At 40.3% G+C, this 21,053-nt stretch overlaps 1 protein-coding gene across 1 annotated transcript in view; it reads right to left on the bottom strand.

Annotated features, from left to right (window-relative positions):
• Positions 1–226: 226 nt before the first annotated feature.
• The window catches only part of CFAP44 (cilia and flagella associated protein 44), a 41,215-nt gene continuing 20,388 nt past the window's right edge, over positions 227–21,053 (bottom strand). The window contains exons 18-34 of the mRNA XM_009695867.1: positions 19,775–20,045; positions 17,749–17,804; positions 17,149–17,311; positions 16,694–16,824; positions 15,544–15,749; positions 14,991–15,156; positions 13,895–14,072; positions 10,220–10,723; positions 8,638–8,841; positions 8,034–8,229; positions 6,926–7,036; positions 5,364–5,494; positions 4,088–4,204; positions 2,977–3,178; positions 2,103–2,263; positions 1,066–1,200; positions 227–508 (exon numbers count right to left, since the gene is read on the bottom strand). Of these exons, the coding sequence (XP_009694169.1) occupies positions 227–508; positions 1,066–1,200; positions 2,103–2,263; positions 2,977–3,178; positions 4,088–4,204; positions 5,364–5,494; positions 6,926–7,036; positions 8,034–8,229; positions 8,638–8,841; positions 10,220–10,723; positions 13,895–14,072; positions 14,991–15,156; positions 15,544–15,749; positions 16,694–16,824; positions 17,149–17,311; positions 17,749–17,804; positions 19,775–20,045 (3,214 nt within the window). The remainder of the gene's footprint in view (positions 509–1,065; positions 1,201–2,102; positions 2,264–2,976; positions 3,179–4,087; positions 4,205–5,363; positions 5,495–6,925; positions 7,037–8,033; positions 8,230–8,637; positions 8,842–10,219; positions 10,724–13,894; positions 14,073–14,990; positions 15,157–15,543; positions 15,750–16,693; positions 16,825–17,148; positions 17,312–17,748; positions 17,805–19,774; positions 20,046–21,053) is intronic.

Here is a 21,053-nt window from a genome sequence, read left to right as displayed (position 1 = left end):
CATACGTATCTGCACACAGACACACACAAGGCATCTGCCCAGTGCAAGTCTTTGCAATGGACTGATAACAGCAATTACTAGTTGTATTTGCATGTTTTTATTCCACATCTGTCACTACAGTCATATTTTGATAGGGGAAACAAATACAACTAAACCCCTGTATAGCCAAAGCAATTCATTTCACACCTCCAGGTACAACTACTGCCACAGTTAACCATGTTCATTTTTAAGGCAGACTTGGACTGTTGGTTACCATTTCTGGTGTAAGAACAGAGAACAATTCAGTTATTGGTGTCTCCGCATCCTGTGGTGATGAAGGTTGTAGGAAGAGGTACCCATCCTTTCTGCTAAGGAGAGCAAGTTCTTCTCTTAAGCACCCATCTTTTCTGCTTAGAAGATTGATCTCTTTTCTTAGGTGGGCTGTGTCACGAGCCATGTGCTTGAGCCGTGACTCTAGCCTGGCCGCCTCTTTGATTGCAGTAGTTCGGGTGCCCTGAAATTCTTCTCCCTGCAAGGAAGGGAGAAAATAGCTCCTATGAGACATGGGAGAATGAACAGTGGAAATTTATTTCAAGTGGGAAAGTGAAGCTTTCCAAGAGGCAGGACAGATTCATGACTTTTCCACTCATCACTCAGAACTACTGGGAAGTCAGAGTGAGGGACCACCAACTTAGACTGTCACAGGTGGCTGCCTTATTCCCTAACACAGCGCAAAGAAAACACTTCAATTCGTTTGGTCGTTTCCATGTAACAAAGGAATCATTTTGACTTGCTGCAAGATGTTTTTTAATTAGAAATGAGATGAGTTTGTTTCAATATTAGAAAGCAGCTAAGTAAGAAATGACAGAGAAGCTAAGGTATGGCCTACTTCAGGATGAGCTCATTGTTCTCCCTTTCTACAAGACCTGGAGCAGCCATTCAGCCTGTGCCACCAGGCAGCATTAGCCCGAACTGCTGACTGCAGAGCAGGATGTGAGACCAGAGAGCTGCTGAGGGCCAAATGATCCCTCACCTGCTTCTGGACCGCCCCAAACCTGTATGTGGTACAGTGGCTAAAAGGCTTACCGGAGCATTCTCCAGTGAAGCCAGCTTAGTTTCAAGTTGCTGCTTTTCAAGGCAGAACTGGTTCAGCTGCTGCAGCTTGCTGGTGTTTTCCTTCGTCAGCTTCATTAGGTGCTGCTGCAGGTCTAAGATTCTTTCCTAGAAAGATATAAAAGGTTGAGCTGGGATAAGCAAGGACAAAAAGTGTGAAGTGGGGAAGAAGTGCTAGGCACAACCCAAGTGTCACAAATGAGAGGTAAACAACAGACTGATCCTGCATACACCACCTGATCCCACAGTACCTTTAGTGCAATCTGTCATCGCTGTCTTTTTTTAACATTGCAAATGCACAAGTAGGTAAAGCATTAGGCAAAAGTGTGGGAAAGAGAAAGCCATTAGGTACCTAGTCCTTCTGTATGTGCCATTGTGTAAAGGCAGCATAAGAGCATTGCCTGCTTGCACCAAAGGAGCTAAGCCTTAGGCCCCCCAGCTAGAGACATGAACTTTTCAGACTGCACAGACTAGCATCCCAACCACAAGCCAGGGCTGCCCTGTACTCAAATAGTTTGTCACCAGAGGTGGTGAGAGGAGGCAGTAGGTGCCAAATGCTAGCTGAAAACCAAAGGAAAGCACTCTGGAAGACCTTCACATAGGGACTGAAACAGAAAGATGCATTTGAGGAAAGTAAAACAAAAAGATCATCAACTACCTCCATGAGAAAATAGGATGGGCATCAGCAACTGGATCAGACGTAGGAATGATGATGGGAAATGGGAGTTGGACATTATGGTCTATTAATGACAAATAAAAAAACACCCAAACAAACATGAACAGGTTCACGAAAGATTTTGAAAATAGGATGGGCATCGGCAACTGGATCAGACGTAGGAATGATGATGGGAAACGGGAGTTGGACATTATGGTCTATTAATGACAAATAAAAAAAACCCCCAAACAAACATGAACATGTTCACAAAAGATTTTAGTGTAACTATTCAGCCCCAGGGAAATGAAGCCTTAAGAAACGACACATACATCTTCCTCCTTTTCCTGCTCCTTACCTCCCACTCTTTGAGCTCCTGGGAGTGCACATATTCTTTCTCCATTATTTGCACTTTCAACTCTTCCATGCGTATGTTAACAGAGTGTGCTTGAACTGCTTCAAAATCAACCAGCCGGCCAAACTTCTCCATCATCAGATGATTGCACTTCTCTTCCAGTCCTAACAGAAGGGGCACGGCACAAATGGCAGCACTGTCTTTGGTTAATAAGAATTTCTGCCTTGCCCCCAGCTTTTTGTCTGAGCTCTTTGGTATTTGCTCTGTAATAAGTAAATAAGTAATTCACACAAAACCACACAAGCTCACAACCGAATACTGCCATTTGTCCTTGCCCATGACCACGTCTGTGTGGTCACCAAGCCACACCCTAAGCCGGTCCTAGTAAGCCACTCCCACACCCAAGGCTATATAGGGCCTCCGCAGGTTGGGTGGTGCTAGACACATCTTTGGGTTTGGTTCTTGGGAAAGTGTTTCCAGTAGGGCTTCTTGCATTCTTCTTATGTTAGACAGAGGAGCAAATTGCCAAAAAAGCTTATGTAGCCTTGGGGAAAGTCGTTTTTTCCTAGCAGTTCTGGTTCATAGCCAGAAATAGCAATCATGAGTCCTGACTTCCAGTGTCTCATCTGAGTCAACTCTCCTTATACCAAGTTCCCAAATTATTTCATACAGCCTAATGACTCTGCAGTGCTGGAGAACTACCAGTACTTCATCAAAACAGTCCACTTGATCTGCTCTTTCTGTTTTATTTTCTGCAGTAACCAGCTGTGACATCTGTGTGAGTGTAAAGACAGACATCTGGTGAGTTACCCACACCCAGTGAGGGGGACAGAATGAGCATTAGTATGCTGTGTTCTTTAGAGTCTCTGTTACTCACGTCGAATCTTTATCTCCATCTCCTTTTTGTCCTGGACAAGCTGCTTACGTTGCTCCTGGGCCGCCTTATAGATCTCTTTTTGCATTATCATTTCATTATGTAAGTCCACAATTCTCTTCTGCAGATACTCTAAGGACTGGTTGGTAAACACCAAAGCCTGGGAGAAGTCACTGGGCATCTCCCCATTAACCAAGTACTCCACCTGTGAGAAACAGCCATAAGCAAGGCTGACTTAACTTATTAAGGGTGCTGGTGGTCTCTCTGGATAACAAATGTGGCAGTGTTAGAGAACTAATGAGTGAGGTAATAGTAAGTGTGGACACAACTCTCACATTTTGGGCCAGGGAACCAAAGACTCACAGACTACTTAGAGCTGTGGTGATTGCCCTACCCGTCTATGGCACCTGGAACAAAGAGGGAGTAAGGGACTCCCCACCAACTGTACTTTTGAATGATCTGGGAGCTGCAGGATTGCATAGTCAGGCCTTAGACTCTTCTGGTTTTATTACCAACCTTTTAATGAAGGGAGCTAGAACAAATGGAGAGAGCTGAGTTTGCCTCAGAGGTATATAAGGCAGAACAGGCAGAGGCCTATCTTCTCTCTTTCTGAGGACAAGATTCAGCCCAGAGGAAATAACAGTATTGTCTTGCGTTTTCCTCATTTTCTACTTATCATCCCTGTGCTAACAGCTGCACAGATGAATGCATTGCATCCAATCCAGCATTCTTGAATTGGGCAAAACTCCCGTTAGTTTCAATAGTTTGGGGACTTTTTTGGTTTGTTTTTTTTGGGGTGGTGTTTTTTTTTTCCCCAGGAGAATATCAGTAGGAATGGACCTGAAGAAAAATCCTATGCCAAACCTATAAAACATTTGAAGACTATGCACATTTCAGCAATGTGCTGACCTGCCTGTCCTTGCCTCTTTTCTGTCAGTATAGGCGAAGGAAAATAAAATCTAGAGGAAATAGCAGCATGAAGTTCAATTAATGGCGCTTCACTCCCAGGAGACCCTGGTGAACCAGGAACTAAGGGCCCCAAAGAACAGTAACACCATTGTTTAGCAGTACATAGGCCATTCTGCACCTGCAGGTGCACAACAGCTTGAATTACCTGATGGAGTTTCAAAGGCACAACTACATACAGCTCATTCAGTCTCTGCTGCTTTTCCCACTGAAAGGTCTCCAGTTCCCTGTCTGCGGTGTCCAGACTGGTTTCCACTACTTTTGCCTGCAGAAAGACAAATTGTGGACAAACAATAATCCTGTAGTACTCAAATACATAAGGCAGCAAGGTTCTCTGTTAGAGTTCCAGATACAAAGGGAAAGAAGTATAGAAAAAAATGCTGTTTGTTTTTTTCTTTTGTTTTACATACTATGATAGATGAATTTCACACGCAAACATGAGGCTCATCTACATATTCAAGCAAGATTCTGCCCTGAATACCTCTGTACACATGTACACTCATAAATATCTCCTTAGTAGAGAAGCCCTGTATGTATCAACAGACAGCTGCTTTGTTTAGTGTCTAAAACACTTCTAGATCTGCATAGCCTGCAAGATATTTTTTTATTGTGTTATGCCTGGAAATGCTTATTGATTCTCCATGAGAAAGAAACAATTCAGTCTCAAATGTCAGACCCCAGGGTGACTATGCGGCAGCTGGCACTTAGGAAAGCCTTTAAAAACTAAACAAAAAATGTTGTAAGTTAAGCATATTTGATGGAACATTTTTGAGACACAATAAAAGCAAGACTTGCATAACGTTATTTTGGCAGAACTCTCTCTCTATCCCGGATAACCCTTCAAATTAAGATCTTTTTTAATTAATATAAATCAAATGTCTTGATGAAAGTAGAAGCTCAAAAAAGCTAAAAGGAAAACTTGCATCAAAAGAGTTTATTCAGTGATTACTATGACAAGCAGCAAAAGAAAATAACTAAATGCAGAAGAGAGAGATGGAAGAATAACATTTTTATGCATTTATTTTAACCTGCATTTGTGTTGGGATAAGTAGTCCTTGATCTCTCCATCCCCATACACATGCACAGAAGATAGGCCAGGCTACACCAGGTGTTTCATCTGAACCAGAGAATCCAGTTTCTGCTGCTCCATGATGGTTAGACAGCTGGGAAGGAGCTGGACTTAAAACCGGGATCCAGCCTCATAGCAGCTAAGGTCGGATCACCTTGATTTACCCTTTTCAGGAGGACAGGTGACCCATATTGAGCTGCCTCCTGCCTCTGTGCTACCACAGATATCTCTACCCAAACTGAGGCCTCTCAAAGGGTTAGGATTTTGTTTTTAAATCTTAGCCAAAATCACTAGCACAACATTTTCACTGTAATGGAGCCAGCCAACGCTTGCTGAGAAGAAAACAGTACTGTACCTTTTTGGCCAAGGCATTGTATTTCTTTCTGAGGTTAGCAGAAACTTTCTTCTCCTCTGTTAAAGCTTTCTCAATGTCTAACCGCTTCTGCCGGAGCTGGATGGTGTTTTGGAAAAGTGCCTCATTGCAGTCTGAGAAGGAAAGAGTCAAAGAATAGCTTAGGTTCATTATGACAGTACTATAGTTACAGGCTGGAGGTAGTAGCTTCTCCCACTGTGCATATTGCCCAGTGTTCCCCATAAGACAACCATGCTCTTGGTTCCCTAGAGCTTTGTCAAACATAAACCACGTGGGCCACGTTCCTCCATGAGGGGGTGAATGTCTTGGATGGACCTTTTTTTCTTTACATTCAGTCAAGACTGTTTCCAGAAGTGAGACTAAATGCATCAAAGCCAAGTGCTCAAAAGTTAGCTTTTGTAAGTAATGCGGTCCCAGTAATTAATACGTGTTACAGTATAATCTTCATTTATGTGAACACATTTATCCATATCACCCTTCACTCTAAATGATGAACTTGCTGTAGGGATCATTTATAGTTCTATTTGTAAACAAAGCTGTGGTTCATAGGACCTGTTTCCTTTGTTTCATGGTAAGGAAGATCTGTGAATTTCTATCTAATGCAGTGATTTCAGTCATACTAATCAAGTGCAGGCATAGTAAAAAAAGGAGTCCAATAAAGGCAAAGAAAATGACACATAAAGAGACAAATATGATGAGGCTAATGCAACATGTAATTTCCCTATTAAATTAATAATTTTGAATTTTTTAATAAAAAGTAAAAAAATCTTCATTTCTTCTGAACATTTCATTGAAAAAGGAGATGAATGAGAAGTTAATCAAAAATTCAATTTGTGGAAATGATGTTAAAATCCAATTAAAAAAAATATGATAAGGTAATTTGTTGGCAAGTTCTAACTGAAGAGAAAGCAGTGTTGTTACATGGTCAGTGACATATCACTCAAAGATTTTTTTTACAAAACAACACCTTAAACTAGTTAAACCTGTACAAAAGAAAAGGAGGGGCGGGGGGAAGTTGCTTGCCTTTGTGGCATGAATGAAGATGATTTTGCAAAGTAAAGCTCCTAACTTTTCAGATACCCTTAAGAGAGCAGCCTGGCAACAGGCAATTGCCGCACAAATCCACGAGGTGGTAACGAAGAGCTTAATTTGACAGCCGGTAGAGTCCCCGCAGAACTTCCCTGAACAGGGATCAGCTGGGCCAGGCAGCAGGGTCCCAGGGAACAGCTACAGCCCCCGTCCAGCTCCGCTCCTCAGAGGAGCCTTTTCTCTCCAGAAAACAGCCGTGAAATGGTGAATGGTTCTTTACACAAAATAATTAATTCTTAGTCCTTAGCTAAGTCTTATTTTTCCAAACTTTTAAATTAGGGTACCCTATACTACCAGAGGTTTCATTATCTTCACTGAGATTTCCTGGGGAGAAATGCTGCACTCAGGAGGGGTACACATATTCTGGCCCTTAATGGCATTAATATGCAGCGGATAATGAAAAATTCTGTAAAGCTAAACAAGTAGTCAATTCAAGGACATGATGGCTTAGGTACTCTTTGGGCAAACAGAGTCATCAAAGACTTCATCTTCAGATCCAGAATTTTCCTCAGCAATCCCCAGGCTGGACTCTTCATCATTCTCCTCTTCATTCTCGTCTTCTTCATCTGGAAAAAAAGGACAGTACTGGCAGCTTGCAGGACACCCCCAAACCCACTAGCTGTGCATTACACCAGTGTGCTGGGGAACACAATCCCCATGATCCATGAAAGATCATCCTGGTAATATGTGAATCCAGGTACCTTGTGCCTACTGCATTGATCTGATAATTTCACAGAAAGAAAAAAAGAAAAAAAAAAAAAATGAAGGAGAGAGATCACCTAGTAGCATCAAAGGCACAGACACAGGCACATTTTTGGGACTTTCTTCAATAATGTTTCCTCTCTTTACATGTGCTAGGAATTTAAACTTTGTGTGAGTTTACCATTCTACTGCAGAGATTAATCAACCAAGCAAAATACAGAGGCACAGAACTGTCACAAAAGCATCACTGTTGTCTGCGCTTTTTGCTAATTGTGTCCCACTTGAAATCGAAAGCCAAGTCAGAGAGAGAGCACAAGCATTTTAGCTCAGTAAAACTACCTAGCCTTAACAGTTTAAAACCGAGTCACTAAGATAAATTAAACCCTTTCATAATATGTTTAGTCCTGTGACTAACAGATGATTGCAGATTAGGTCTATGATCTCTCATTAATCAATGGACAGATTAAAGGAGAATGTCATGAATGTGGCAGACTAATCACTTATCCGAAGCTCCCAATGGTACAGCATAAGAAGTATCTATTTAAAGCTTTGCCTCTTCTTCATACCAATTATCAGTCCTCAATATTGACTTACAGGAAGTAAATTGCAGGAGCTGTCATCAGACCAAATGTAGTCATGTTAGAGACTGAATTGCATCATTGTTACCATTCAAGATGGCTGCCACAGAACATGAGTGGGTATATAAACAAATCTGGGTATAAAGAAATCTGATCTATGGTTTTTTGAACTGAGTTCAGCGTTGCATGTACCCAGGGCTCCAGCTAAATTGAGAGACATTTACTTGACCACATGGAAGTATGTGTAACAAATTCATAAACCAAAAAGACCAGTATCTCCAACCTGCTTCTCTTCCTACTTCTTTTTCCTCCATGCACTTGATTTTCTTCTTCAGAACCTTTGTCAGAAAATGGGCAAATTCATTGTTTTCTCCAAGAGATGCCTGGAAGTTGGCATAAAGAGCTTCCTCACGTTCCTGAAGCTTTACAATCTCACGCTTCCTATCCTCCATCTGTGCAAGGTAGCTGTTCAATTTTGACTAAACAAATAAAAAAACTACTTCAGTTAAAAGGTACAACCCACATGTGTGTCTATAGGATGTATCTGTGAAGATGTGGAAATGCAAAACTTGTCTTTCTCTCTTTAAACCCATGCTTCAATCAAGCAAAACCTTAAATTTAAGTATATGATTTGTCATTTATTCCACATCATGAAGTACCTATTAAAATACAACTGTGAAGATTATGAAAAGATTAATTATTGGAAGTTAAAAGCGACCATTCTAGGTTGATCGTCAAGAGTTTCTTGTTTTTCAAAATTTAGCACTAGAGGCTGGATGAGTGCTAAAATGAAGCAAAAAGATGCCACCATTTACTTTATGGCTTGCTTTTGTTTCAAGCCATGCATTAGTGGTACTGTTAAATCCAGAGAGACATGGCTGGCTTACTTGCATGGCCTCCTGCTCGCTGATGAGGGTGTTAACACGCCCTTGGAGAAGGTTCTCATGTTTCTCGAGGTTCTTCAGGATAAGCAGCTCTTCATACCACGTGATGTAGCGCAGATCAGCACTTTTCATCTGCACATCCAGCTTCAGCTTCTTGTGCCGCAGAAAGCGAAGTTCAGCATCAAAGTTGATCACCAGTGCGTTGATCTGCAACATGTGAGAGAGTCAAATGAGGAACAGGGAAGTACTAGGAGTGGAGCTAAACGTGTAAAGCTAGAGAAAGGAGCAGAAGGGAAAAATTCTCTCTGCCAGATCAACAACTCATCCATGCTATTTACAAAGGATTACTGAAGTGCTTAGAAAGACAAAGTTAACCCCAAATGTGTCTTCGTTCTCAGCACAACAGTAAAAGATTCACCAGGGCTTCACAGGAATGTTTCATTGTGTCCCACTCCGCCTCAGAAGTATTTTACTCTTCAGATGTTTTACAGTAGCCTGAAGTAGTTCATGTAACAATCCCAGATGTAGCAATAAATACATCTTCTGCCTTGCAAGACTTCTTTCAGAATACCTGCCAGCTCTTACCTTTACACTTAAATCAGTACCAGCAGCTGCCAACATCAATTTATATATATGTGATGGTCACAGCAGCATTTGGATATTCTCTCAAAACCTTCAAACACATGAACAGAAGGGTGTCTGTGTTGGGGTAGACCAAAGAGTCAGTGGCCAATAGCAGAAGTTAGAGAAAAGACGGTACAAAATGGAGCAAACAAGTGAACAGTGGTACACCTCTGGCACACTTCCCTCTAACTTAGAGACATCCTGAGCTTCAAGCAGTGTGTTTGTGTTCAACTGCTTTGAATGTTTCTTCTAGGCTTTATCAAATTGCAGCTTCCCCCACATCCTAACACTGAGCTCCAAAACGTAGTTATTGTTGGATAGGAAAATTATTTCCATTTGCATGTTTTAAGCTTTCTACATGACCATTTCATTTGATATCTCTCCTTTTAAGAGATGATTCCCCCTCTCCTCTTCTATCCTATGCATAATTTTATCACCTCTGCTACAACTCTTTCAGTTGCCCCTTTTCCAGGCCAAAGATCCTTTATCCATTTAGATGTGCCTTTTAAAGAGGTTTTTCCATGACTAACCATTTTGGTTACTCTCTTTTGTACCTTTTCCACTTCTACAAAATCATTGAGACCAAAGGGTCAGGACTACAGTTATTTAAGAGCTGAGAACATCATGAATCTACAGAGTTGTAGTGATGCTCCTTTTTTTCCTCTTTGTCTCTTTTCAAGTAATTTCTAACATTTTAAATGTCTTTTTTGGCCACTAAGCTCATAGTTTCATGGAACAATCAGTAAGAAACCTAAGATCTGATTTTCAAATTATAATAGTCGGCACACAGGTCACAGTTAGGGGTTTATGCTGATTTACACTGTAAATTTGCAGCAGATAGCATTTTCCTGAACTTCAGAAAGGCAAGAGTAGCTGCAATCCTGAGATGGAAGGGGCCTTGGTTTTATTTCTGATGCAGTGGCATTGTTCAATCTGACAAAAATAACTTTTGATTTCCTACCTTTTTGATCAAGGTCTCCTGCAAGTATAGATTTTTTATCTTCTCCCTTTTTAAAATGTCCAGTTCCATTTCTGTTGGCTCTGCCTTCTCAATCTCAAAAATCTTTCGCTGCTCTGTGACCACAGATGATGCTATTTTCATCAGGCGTGCACCTGCAGCCTGTGCCATGGGGTCAATTTCTTTAATGGAAGGAGCTCGAAGAAACCCATGCCTAAATGCACGAGATGAGGGAGACACTTCCAGTTGTTCCTGCAGCTTTGCCTTGGCCTCCTGCTCCTCTTTGAACTTCAGGAGGATGTCACTGTCATACTCAAATTTCTTTTCTGGAACCTCATCTGGGTGTAACTGAGGAATCAGGGGAAGAGGGAGACGTTCTGATAAATCCAAGGCTGCCTGAATGGATTTCAATTCTTGCACTAAACACTTGATTTCATCAATAGTAGAAACTTTGAGATCTCGCAATGACATGATCTCGTTGTTCATATTTGCTTTCCTCTTATGGATCTGCAAACGAAAAATTATTTTAGTAGGATTCCCCAGGAACACTTACATAGTATGTAGTCTTCCCCAACACAAGTAATGGTTAAGAGGCTTGTCATACCGACTTTCCTTCTTTCCATACTAGCTTTCTTTTCTGCGCCATTTCCACACATTAGCCTTTTTAAACAACTATCTTTCAGTCTATGGTTTTAAAATCTTTGGAATCACCTCTCTTCCCCTCCTTCACAGAAAATAACAAAGGTAAGAAGGGAAATGAGGCTTCTGCATTCTCTCAGTTCCTGACTTGACTGTCAGTTTCTTGACATGAGATGTTGAAGTAGTGCAGGAAGCAGACAAAGGCTGTAAAAATAAGCTGTGAGTTTTAGAGGATTAGTCATTTGGGCTGTCTCTCATTAAATACAGAGAGTATCTCAGCTTTGATATATGGCCCTCTTTTCAGGCATACAGTACAAATGATACACTAACAAAAAGAAAATTACATTTCTTTTAGTATTTTGTAAAGCAAGCTTCCATCCTCAAGACAAAAGAAACATACCTGAGAGGACCTTCACTGTACACATGGCCAAATGCACTGCTGTACAGAAATCTAGACTTTGACACAGTCATTGAAACAAAGCCATTATCTCACATAACCTCTAAGATACTGATGCAGTCCTCCATAAATGTAGGTTCTGGAAGGCAGGTGAGATTCTTGTCTTTTATATGTGATGGTGAAGCTGAAATCACAGCTACTGCAGGTGGTTAGAAGTGGAACAAAGTTCTGAATTTTTGAAGTACAATAGATATCGATATTAAAAGCAAGAAGTAACATTCTGTCAGATGCTTTTGGATTTCATACAAGCCACTAGATGTCCAAACCAAATTCTCTTCAGGCCTTCCAGCAATCCAGGGTCCCAAAGTCAACTCAGAAAACTTTGGCATCAGCTCAATATTTTTTATCCAACTCAAGATGAAAATCCTCTTATCTGAAAAGTGACACTTATATCAGATGTCAGAGGTGGGAATTAAACAGCCAAGTGCAGCAAAGCCTATTTGTAACAACTTGTTTGTATCTTCCTTGGCCTGTAGGCAGGCCTCAGTAATAATTCTATATTCAAAATTCAGTGATAATAATACTGTTCAGCATTATTAATTATCTGGATGATGGGGCAAAGTGTACCCTCAGCAAGACTGCTGATAATGCAAAACTGGGAGGAGTGGCTGATACACCAGAGGGTTGTGCTGCCATCCAGAGGGGTAGGCTGGAAAGATGGGCTGGCAGCAACCTCACGAAGTTCAAGTGGAAATGCAAAGTCCTGCATCTGCGGAGGAACAACCCCACGCACCGGTACATGCTGGGGGCTGACCAGCTGGAAAGCAATTTTGCAGAAAAGATCCTGGGGGTCTTGGTGGACACCAAGTGGACCATGAGCCAGCAATGTGTCCTTGTGGCAAAGAGGGCTAACATAATCCTGGACTGCACTAGGGAGTGTTGCCACAGGCCGAGAGAGATGACTCCTCCTCAGCAGTGGTGAGGTCACACCTGAGTGCTGTGTCCAGTTCTGGGCTCCCCATACCAGAGAAAGATGGTGCTACTGGAGACAGCCCAGTGAAGGGCCACTAAGATGATGAAGGGAGGGTGCAAAGAGGAGGGTGCAAAGAGAATGGAGCCAGGCTCTTTTCAGTGATGCCCAGTGACTGGCAAGAGGACATGGGCACGAACTGAAACATGGGAGGTTCCCTCTGAACATCAGGAAACACTTTTTTACTGTGAAGGTGACTGAGCACTCACACAGATTGACCCGTGAGGTTGTGGGGTCTCCATCCTTGGAGATAATAAAAAGCCATCTGGACATGGGCAGCCTGCCCTAGATGGCTGTCCTTGAGGAGCGGGTTTGGATTAGATTACCATGAGAAGCGTCTTCCAACTTCAATCATTCTGTGATTCTGTGATAAGGAGATGTTGTATTCATTTATTCTTTTCACATGAAATAATAATCGAATGTGATTTAACATTAATATATTTGGCAGAAACTTCTCTGATCTTTATGAAAGAAAACAACCCTATACACCAGCCACCTGAAGTAACCTAAATTCTTTGTCTGTATAAGCCTGGATTTTACAAGAACTATTTCCTTTGTTAGTATTGGCTTCTCCTACTAAGTTAGGTTAATCACTGGGTATCTGGTAACATCAGCACTACAATGAAGTACTGGAGCCCAAGCACGAGATTAAAATGATCCCTGAGACCTTAGCATTGCTTCTGTAATGCTTAGACCTTGCTATCAAAGCAACCCAGCCTAGAGCGTGCCTGAGATTAGGCAACCAGTTCATGAGGATAAGACTGGAGAAGACGCAGGGCCACTGAGAGTATAACTTACACTTCACTAGACAAAGATAAACCATGCAGTGAAGAGGCTCCTCTATCAGCAAGCAGGTCAAGAAATAAGCCTTCCTACCAAAAAGCAACTAGACAGTTCCAAGTTCAATAGATATATTTCTTCATTGTTCTTTTAGATAAAGAAATTTGTCACTCTTTTGCACTCCAGCCAAATAAAATGAAAAACAGTTCCTATGAGAAGAAGGATGGGGGTAAAGAAGTCACAAGGAAAGCAATAAAGATACCACACAACATTTGAGCTTCTTGTGTCTTTGTGGTTAAAAGACGTGTGGTAGCTGTAGGAGTCCTATCACACAAAGTTCCAAAAGACCTGGTTTCTCAGGAAGATTCCAATGCTTAGTACCCAGAAGTAGTGATTACCAAAATGCAAATATGGAGAGGCCACACAAGAAACACACGTCCTTGCTCACATCCCTGTTTTTGTAGAGATATTTCATGGTAGGGGTTATTTAGCTCAGTGTTTTAAGGAAAGCATACCAGTTACTAGATGATAAGACTTTTTGAAGAATTCAAAGACAGCTTTGAAGTACTAGAAAATGTAAATTCTCTCTCATTTAAAAAGAGCCAGCTGAGAGTTATCCTGGAGTGATTCAGGTTTGAGTTTGGTGAAGCACTAACAGTTCACAAGAGAAAGGCTGATTCGTAACTAACGCTGATTCAAGACAGTCTGTCCTTCAAGGCCTCTTCCCACATCCACTTTGATTTCCTTTCAAAAAACTTCTTCAGTGATTAATACACTATTCTCCCTGCCCCCAAAAGGGGCAAGTATACACACGAGTGAATCAGTTACATACCAACACTTCTAGGGATGTAAGCTGCATCACCTTCTTCTCAGTGTTCATACGCTTGTGGTCAGGGACCCTGTACTTAGTGGCAGTTTTCAGCTTATAACATCCCATATTTTCCTGTGCTTCTCTGATGTCCTCAGCATCCTTGGGATTCTCATAGTCATCACTAGGTTTGCTTTTGTTTCTAGTAGGTACAAAACAAAGCTGAACTTTAAGACAGAAAGCACACAGATGAACAAAGAGGGTCATTTCATATCTTCTGATTTCTGCAGCAAGGCTTGAGAGGTGAGCTACGGATCAAGAATCACACACCTCTTTCAGAAACCAGTGGCTACTTTGAGAAGAATATCCTTGCACATTTGAATGAAAACCTCAGATTATTTTTTTTTCCCAAAAAACTCTTACAACATAGCTCTGCCATGGGACAGGTTAAACCTCTACACTTGGACTGAGTTCTGGGTTTAGCAAGTACATGCTGCTCTCAGTCTCAGGGAGCTGTGTGTCAACACTCCACCAGCCCACAGCACAATGTTAAACACTTAACCTTAAAAAGCCTTGTACTCCAAACTCTACATTGGTCCTGTTCCCTGTCATTCATCTAATGAAAATCTTCTGCACTTCCATGAGTATTAAAAGCTGTCTTGTCCCTCTTTCTTGCCTCTCAAGATAAAGACCATCATGGAGCATGAAGGTATATCACAAACACTCACATAATGGCCATGATGTTAGCACAACTGACCTAACCCAGCTGTTACCGCATCTGCTTTATGTGGTGCTGGTAGGGTTAACTGAGAGTTGACTGTAATGGTCTAGGTGTCCCTCGGTCATGATTGATTTAGACACTTTTTTACTCCCTATCTGAAGATGCAGCTACCTAGCTGAATTCAAGTTTTTAATACTTTAGAAGAACCATAGAAACTAACGGAAAGATTTTAATGCTCTCTTGAGACTCAGAGATACATGAAAACTCATCTATTTTAATTACAAGCATCAGAAATACAAAAACCAAGCAGAGATATTATAGTGCCATAGGACAGCTAAATAGTATTACTTGACCTCAGACAAAAAGCAGAACTAAAAGGGCACAGAGTCCAAGACTCACAATTCATCCCACTCTGCCTTTCTCTTCATGATCTTATCTTTCATCTTGTCAGATTTCTCAACAATTCTTCTGATTTGCTCACGTTTGCTTTCTATATAATGTGTCATTGGCTTTCGGACCTCCGGTATCTTCAGCTTTTCAGCTTCGCCTTCACAAACTCTAGAATCTGGACCAAAAAATAACTATGTGAAGATGTAAATACCATGCAGCACAGTGAGTCCCAACTACTGGAAACCATCTGGCTCCTGTAGAGCCAGTGTCAATCAGATAGTTCCACAGCAGTGGATGTTCTGAACGTATTCGAGTTCTTTGACTTGACTCTTGGTCACGTTCTATCCACAGGGTTGACAGACAATTGCTGACATTGACCTAAACATGGAAAACTATGTATGTGTGTTACTATATACGTAGGTACTAAAAAAAACATACCACAGTGATATTTCTTTACCTGTACCTAAAGAAATTATAATTTCTTTAGCTTGGACTCAGGAAAATAAACTGAGATGAAAGACAGAAACCATATTACTGAGAAGATTTAAATGGTCATCATTACCCCTATGCGTACGCCTTGTCTCTCTGATGATCTCCCTTTTTTCTTCTTGTTTCCATGCCCGTTTAAGTACTGTCCTCTTCCATGATGGATGTTCCTTATCTTGGTAGTATTTCTCAGACATTGGTAGAAGTCTGTAGGTGGAAATTTGATGATTGCTTTGAATAGCATGAACAACAACAGTATCAAATTCCAGTGAGTTCCGAAACCTGAAAAGCCAAATTAGACAAAATTGTCTGATGTCAGTAGGTGCAACCTACTATTTTTCCTTGACCAAAAGGACATGAATAACATAGTTTACTTATTGCACATACAATCATTACATGTAAATTCATGAGTCAGTAAGTAATAGCATGATGACATCTGACACTATCTATTGACTTCTATCCAATCTAGGAATGGTGATGCTTAAGAATAAACATAATAACCTCTCTCTCAATATGGAAACTTACACCGGGTTCTTCATGACAGTATCTTTTATCTTCCATTAAGGACTGGTTAAAAATATGTTCATTAAAGTCTTTTTCCCAGTTACACACTGTATGTCTAAGGTGTTTTTGTTATTATGTATTATTTCTATTGTGTATTTATTTTTAGGAATTTATCTTTTGCTATATCCTTAGATTTAAGAAAACCAACCCAAACACACCTCATGCTTAAACATGTGTTCTTCAGAAGGTTCATTTCATAACTTTAAACTGTATAGGGAACATTGTGTTAGCAATGAAACTAAAATATCTGACAGACATGCAACATGCCTGAAAAACAGGGTTCATTCATAGGTTGTTCTTCAAAGCTCCAGTAAGAGTTCTTGGTTCTTACTGAACTTACTGGCAAAAACCCAGGCAAACTCAGTCTCAAAAAACTCCCCACTTTTCTTCATACAGAAGTGAATCAAAACGAAGCTACTTCCTTGATTTGCATATCTGAATTTTTACCAAAGATTCAAAAGAAGTAAGTACACTCAAATATCAATATATACCCTTGTATGTGTTCCAAGTAAAATAAGAACAGAATCGTAACAGAACAGAAGAAATATTGATTATATAAAAAAAAGCACACGACTTTTTTTTTCCCTGTGGCAGGTACAACTTCATAAGTTATAAACCCCATGCAAGGTCAGAGGGAGAAGTAGAAGAAAAGTGGTACTTACTGATTTCGCAGTTTCTGCAGTCCAATCAAATGTTTCTCATGCTCCCAAGCCAGCTCTTTTTGCACTAACTGGATTCTCTGTGCTGTCTGCCTACGCAGCTCCTCAAAGATTCTATGGTCCATCTCATACTGCTGCAGAAAAACAGAAAACCCAGCATCACATTATCTTGGCTACTAGGTTTTGGTAACAAATCTTTTTGTCCAGGTGCCAGAGCTCCATGCACATCAACCTTCATTTTAGGAGCTGTTCAGATCTCCACAGAGAACCACATTTTTCTCACATGCTTTTTTAAATGGCACAAATCATCAGCTGTGATTCAGAATTCCCAGCAAATTATATATTCATAGAACTACCTTAATCCAAAGAGTTGGACATCTTTGGCCCCAACACATCAGGCAGCAACATTTTAGAAGATGCCTCTAAAGGTAAATGACCCTTATAAAAACTAGATGTACCTCTCTGTGCAGCTGCATGTGCTTGGGCAACTCCTGATTCTTTTGAAGAAGAAAAAGAAACTCATTCCTCAATGCCATTAACTCCTCTCTTTTCTTTTTCTTTTTTTCTTCAGCTTCCTTCATTTTGCGTTCATACTCCTTTTTCTGCTTGACTTCCTCAATGCTGAAAATACATTAAAAAGGAAATGGTGTTATCTCAATGGAAGAGAGGAAAGATTACAGTTTATGTAACCTTTTAATTTCTTTGACAGTCTTAAACCCTCAGTCAACTCAACGGCTCTAAAGGTAACTTAGAAAGGAATCATCTTGCTGTATATTTGTACAGTCCTAACTCATGGCGCTTTGACCTTGACTTTCTGTTGTCTCTGTAGTCTGAAATTAAGTCAGTCTCAGAGTACCAGATTTATATTACTAGCACAGAGAAGTAGACGAAATGGAGGGAAAGGCTGAAAAAGCTTTGTGTATAACAAGGAAGTTACCCAAATTCAGAGTGATCAACTTCCCCCTCCTCTTAGGAGGTAAAAAAAAAAAAAAATAGTAGTCTGAAGAAAGAGCTACCAACACTTGAAAAACTTTCATCATTATCCAAGCATCTCTTACTTGTAGGCATTGGGATCCTCAATGTCTTCAGCAGCTTTCTCCTTCTCAAGACCACTCTGGAATGAAAATGTTGTCTTGCCTTTAAACAAGCAATGATAGTTTCAACAGACAATAAAGCTTTTACAAACATTAGGACAGAGCTCCCAGTGCCTCTCACAAAGCCAAAAGAAACTTCCATGATCAATATTGCTATATAGGCCCTAAATACCAGGTTTTAATGTTTCAAGAACAAAAAGCAATTAAGTTGGTTTACATGTAAAAGAACTAATGATGCATAGTTCTTAGGGACAGAGAACACAAATCCTATATCCTCCTCATCAACATTAACCATTACCTCATTGCTTGTCCTAACTTCACTCTGTCCCCTAACATCTTTGGTTCTCTACCCCTCAAACCCTACTCTCCTGTCTCCCCTCACTGCCAGGTTGACAAGAGGCAACATATCCTGGGCTAATTCCAAGTTATATCTGTAATTCATCTAGTTTGCTTCTGCTGACTGCATAATGGGTTCACAATTATTAGCTGTGAAGAACTACAGATGGATGGACAGTGCAGGCACACAAGCCTCATTTCCCTAGGCAGTCATGCTCTAAAGAGGGGGGCCTATCACCTTACATTGAATGCAGTCGTACTAAATTGATCTGTAATTTAACTCAATTAGTTTCAGAGGATTTGTATTTGATTCTCTAAGAATCCCATTAAGTTTAATGAAGATGGAATTTTTCTAAATCTTCCACATGACTTAAAACCAGAATAGATACTTAATGAAGATATACCTTGACAAGGGAAAATCTCTATTAGGATGGTCATTAAGCAATGTTGCTAGCCTGAACAATAGAAATTGACCACAAAGATCTTTATATAGACCTACTTACATACTCAAAATGATAAAACTGTATATATATGCTTTATAATAGTATATTAATCACTACTTGCAATACTGGAGCTAGCAAGGCTCTGCTATCACAGGTTCCAAACATTCACTTAGTTTAAGAAAATAATTTTTAGTCTATTCTTGGTGCTATATATTCTTGTGATACTGGTAAAGAATTCCAACTAGTCGTGAACAATTTGACTAAATGACCAAAGTCACAATTTCCTCTCTGTCTCCCTTGTCAAGCATCTTTCAAAACATCGTTACCAACAAATATTTTAAAAAGTTCAATTTGTTTTATGTTGACACTTTCAAGATTTTTAAAGTGTACTGAACGTATATTTCCTCCAAAATTCATTGCACCTGATAGCACTTCTTTACTCAATAGGTCTCACTGTTTCTTTCAAGTTATATTTGTTTAATTCAGGCACTCAAGAGATTTTTAAAATGTGTGTAATTTTAAACAATTCAATGAATTCTGAACATTTTTAGTGGAGGAGTTGACACCTCTCTCTTCTTGTGTATTATCAGTAGAACTGTTACTGAGTTCCAGTGTCATCTGTTCAAACATGCTAAACATGATGAGCTCTACAGTGACAGACACCTGTAAAATCATTACTGCTAATGCTATCCAAGAATGAAAGAGCAATAAGATCGGTATCATGCTGTGCTATTTTGCAAATTTAAAAATCCAACTTGTGAATTGTATATGAATGGTACTAGATGCACCGAGAAACTATACAATTGGTATTCTCCAACATTATTTCTACAATCCCCATCCAGAGCTAAATAATACTATACTGGAATTAAATCCAAGACAGGTATTAAGGATGACAAATCCTTGTGGTTCTTCCATTCTAGGAATGTCCCTGACTACACCTTTGAGTGGGAAAAGACTAGTATAATATTACATGTGAACAAGACATGCTATACTTAATTGGAGAAAAACCCAAAATATTCAGAAGGAACAATGCAGTCATAGTGCCTATTATTAGGGACTGTTTTGCAAGAGCTCTTCTTCCAAATGGTTTGGAAAACCTCAACTTTTGCTATGAAAGATCTATGATGCCAAATAATTGAACTGGATTTTGCCCACCTGCAGTAGTTTCATTGTAAATAAGCCTAATTTGGTGAAAGAGGGTAGCGACTTACCCTAGGAGAGGGAATTTTGGCTTTTAGCTCTTTGTGAACATCCTCTGGAGACAAGATGTTGAAACTAAAAATGTTTCCATCTCCACCACAGGTAATCAGAAACCTATCATCAAAACTAGAACAGATGCCCTGGATCTGGCCATAATCATTGTCATGGACATTTAAGGACCAGTATTCCTTCAGGGTATTCACTGAGATGTCTTTATCTTGGAGAGGATAAACACGCAGAGCACCATTCTGCATCCCACAGAACATCAGCAGTCTGTTGGTACTGTCAAATAAGCAATGAGAAACATTAATAACAGGCAACTTGTAACGAGTAAGGCCACAGCTCAAAACATGATACTTCTTTAGAAGAGCTAATCTATGTGAATAAATGTAGCCTTCCCAAGTTTGTAAGCTGGGAGCAAAGTATTTGGACCATTACTATAAACTTTTTCCAGCTAATTGGCTGCTAAGGAAAGTTCCAGCACTTGCTGGGTATCATGGAACTGGCCTCAGCTCCGAGTTGTGCAGGGTAGCAGACACCAAGTTCAGAGCTAGAAAAACAGTTTTCCCTTCCTGCTCTCCATCTAGTACGGATGATGGCGAATACAGCCAGCTGTAGATTAAAGCCTGAACTAAACCTGCTTCCTTAGATGCAGATCATGCCTAGCCTTACAGGGAACCTAACACTGGGAGTCTGAAAATAGTTTACCCTTTTCATTCATACAGTTCACAGAATGTCCTGAGAAGTCTGTATTTTTTATACGAGAGGGATGGACTGATCCCTCCATGTTCTCCTCGAGGTCTAACTGTGTTTTCTCTTTGCTAACTACCAAAAAGAACTGCTGTTCTGATGACCACAATTTGCAGAGACTTCTAATAGGTCTCCTGGAGATCTACAATCTAGGATGTTTGAGTTCTAATTGGTACTTAATTAGAAATCAGACATTTTAATCTTTGAAGGGCTTTTAAAATTATTCTGTCGGACACAGTACCCAACTGTGTCCATTATGAATTTTAAATGAAACTCAGTGCCAGGAAAACCAGAAAGAGTTCCTGCATACTACAGTTGCCACACAATTAAAAAGGGAGAAAGCAGTGTACCCTCCTCCCTTCCAAGTTCAATTTCATCAAGCTTTATCATGAAGCTAACTGTTACACTATAATGTTAGGACAAGGGGCAATGGCTTTAAACTGGAAGAGGGAAGTTTTAGATTAGATATAAGGAAGAAATTCTTCACCGTGAGCGTTTTGAGGCACTGGAACAGGTTGCCCAGAGAAGTTGTGGATGCCC

This window comes from Cariama cristata, unplaced genomic scaffold, assembly GCF_000690535.1.
Source record: "Cariama cristata isolate BGI_N322 unplaced genomic scaffold, ASM69053v1 scaffold1052, whole genome shotgun sequence".
NCBI classification, from domain to species: Eukaryota; Metazoa; Chordata; class Aves; order Cariamiformes; family Cariamidae; genus Cariama; species Cariama cristata.
The sequence above is the reverse complement of the archived record's forward strand: the minus strand, read 5'-3'. Positions and strand labels throughout refer to the sequence as shown.